General features: G+C 38.2%; 1 protein-coding gene across 1 annotated transcript; it reads right to left on the bottom strand.

Moving 5' to 3' along the window:
• Positions 1-1,271: 1,271 nt before the first annotated feature.
• Positions 1,272-2,134, bottom strand: LOC117438446 (transmembrane gamma-carboxyglutamic acid protein 1-like; the record flags this gene model as incomplete). The annotated part of the gene is given in 2 exon segments (XM_034073961.1): positions 1,272-1,693; positions 1,696-2,134. Coding segments are annotated over 2 exon segments (522 nt in total), but the record flags the coding sequence as incomplete, so codon positions are not given.
• Positions 2,135-2,707: the final 573 nt, after the last annotated feature.

Here is a 2,707-nt window from a genome sequence, read left to right as displayed (position 1 = left end):
AAAAAAATTGCCACACTACAGCTTGTACCACCTTAACTATCATCAGTATCTAAATCAGGTGGTTGAAATTCTGTACAAACCTCCATTCTAACTTGCATCAAGTCTGACAGAAATCCAACTTGTCTTCAGCCTCAAAAAGTCACTCCAGACTAACACTTGGGGCTATGTCTACATTGTGTTCTTAAAAATACACACCATGGGTCCTCCTGGTTTCTGCCTTATCAGCTGGGTCCCATGCTCAAAGCTGGAATGAGTCAGGCAGTAACTTCTGGAGGCCAGGCTCGACTAACATGCTTCCCAGCAACTCTGATGAGCACCTGTAACCTCAGAGCTGTGGAAAAAAAGGCTTGTGTACACTGAGAAGGGAGTGCGTTTTCGGAGTTCATGTCATCAATCAAAGCACTACGCTGTTCTTAGAAACAATGAAAATTTAAAGTAGTGGTATTTCCTTATAGTTAACTCTTGCAACAGAAGCACCTTGTTGGAATTGATAAGCAATATATATATTTGTTGTTGAAAAAATGGTTACGCTGTCTGCAAAGGATTTCCATAGCAAACCAAGGTAAGGTGCACACATGCCAACATGTAAGTATGAGCAAAAGGCAAGAGTATCAGGATTTGAGGGAAGAGGTTTTTATTTCACATCTGGGGGGGAGAAAAAAAAGTCACACACATACACTGAATGTTTTTCCTTTTTTCCCCCTTTTAGAAGGAACGTAATATCTACGAGTTTCTGAGTTTATGGATAATATCCAGGTCCCACTGAATGACTATGGTAGGAAAGACTACTATCAGGATTTTATCCACTCACGTATTTCAGTATTTCATTATTTATTGTTGCATGAACTTTCAAGTTCTAAACTTAACATACACACACTCCTCACCTCTACAATACACAAGTAAAAACATAGGAAAACAGAGAGGAAAGTCAGAGCATGGACAAAAGTATTAAATTCACTAAGCAGTGTCTTGGATTGTTAGCTTCTAAAACATTTACAGAATTTTAAGTTGTAATAGCAAAAACTTTAGAATACACCTCTTGTGCTAGGACTCTGAAATTATTGCTATTACACCAGCATGCTCTTAATGAGATACTGGTTTGAAAACAAAGGCTTACTGCTGTCATCTTTCCAAAGGCCCATGATAGGGTGCAAACTGTAACAAAAATCCAGTGAGAAAAAAGGAACCAACTGACAAAGAGGCAATACTGCAAAATCAGTCCCGTTTAGTGTAAATAGCTGTCTAAAATGCTGCTTAAGGATTTCCCTATTTCACGCAATTCTGACATCCTGCAGTAAGAAAGGAAAGGGAGATTCCATAAATCTTGTGGGGAATGTGGACTAAAGTAAGTGCCATCCTCATCAGAGCTGCTTTTGAGAAATATGACAGAGCACCACATTTGTATCTGCACTACACGCTCAATACAGAGTCCTTAATTTTTAAGACCCGCCAAAAGGGAAAAAAATCCCAAACCCAAAGAAAAGTGGACCTAAACACAAAGTGAAGTTCATCATACATGACCATTAAATTACAGAAACACATAATAAGCCAAGATAAAGTGCTAAAAAATGATTAGTAATTTTTAAAAAGTCCGTAGCGTTCTTCTTGCTTTACTTAGTACTGGTGACAATAGGAGATAGTGCAATTGCACCGGCTGAATTACAATTCACAATGTCTTCATAATTTGGGGGGGATCTATATGTTGTTCAGTTTCACTTCTTCTCATAGTGATTTCACCAGTGGCTTCCTCATATGAAGGAGGAGGATCACAGTTTGAGAGCCTTGTGGATATTGAGTCTGAACATCCATCCGTATAGCTCAGATCTCCTGGAGAGAGCCCACTGACTTCATACATTTCCTCCTGCGGGGAATGAACAATGCTGAGAGGCGGCGGAAGAGGACCTCTGCCATCAGCCACAGCACCATCACCCATTGCTTCGTGGGCTCCCCTAGGCATGTACACCGACTGTCTACGCATTTTCTTTTTAAACAGGCACCTCCATATGACAAAAATGACAATGAGGATAATGAAAAGGCCAATGATTAATGGAAATGCAAGGTAAAATGAATACCAGGTATGTCCTGTGTTACTTTCTCCCTGAAGTTCGTTTTTGTAGCCTTTCCAGAACTCCTTCTAGAAGAACAAGACAGCAAACAGTTAAAAAAACAATAACTGTAATCAAGTTGCTTCAAATGAACGAGAAAACAAAAGGCATTTAAAATACTGATGATTAAACTAAGAACTGGTATGGATAAGCACACACAATAAACTTTCAAATTTCTTCTGATGTGATTAGCGATACAAAAGAATTTTGTTTTTTTTTTTTAAACCAATTCCTCACTGCTTTTAAGATTCCTGTGTCCACACTTAATATTTAAAAACACACAGCTCAGACAGGACTAGGATAACAACAACAACAACAATATCTAATCACAGCATGCACATCAGCCATCTGGTGGATTACAAATTTTCAGTATCCCTCAAGATAAAAAATAGTACTTTGTTGTTTTAAATTTGTAGTAATATACTAATACAGTTTCACAGGGAAATACTCTTTCAGAATGACATACCATTTTGGCAAAGCACAACTATGTTATATTGTCATCTCGTAATTTAGACTTCCCTCACCCTCTGGCTCATAAAGCAATTGTCAGCTTATTTTGAGTTGATTCAGATCCTCTATTTATAGTTAAAAATAGCTCCACC

Source organism: Melopsittacus undulatus, unplaced genomic scaffold (assembly GCF_012275295.1).
Source record: "Melopsittacus undulatus isolate bMelUnd1 unplaced genomic scaffold, bMelUnd1.mat.Z mat_scaffold_329_arrow_ctg1, whole genome shotgun sequence".
In the NCBI taxonomy this organism is placed as follows: domain Eukaryota; kingdom Metazoa; phylum Chordata; class Aves; order Psittaciformes; family Psittaculidae; genus Melopsittacus; species Melopsittacus undulatus.
The sequence above is the reverse complement of the archived record's forward strand: the minus strand, read 5'-3'. Positions and strand labels throughout refer to the sequence as shown.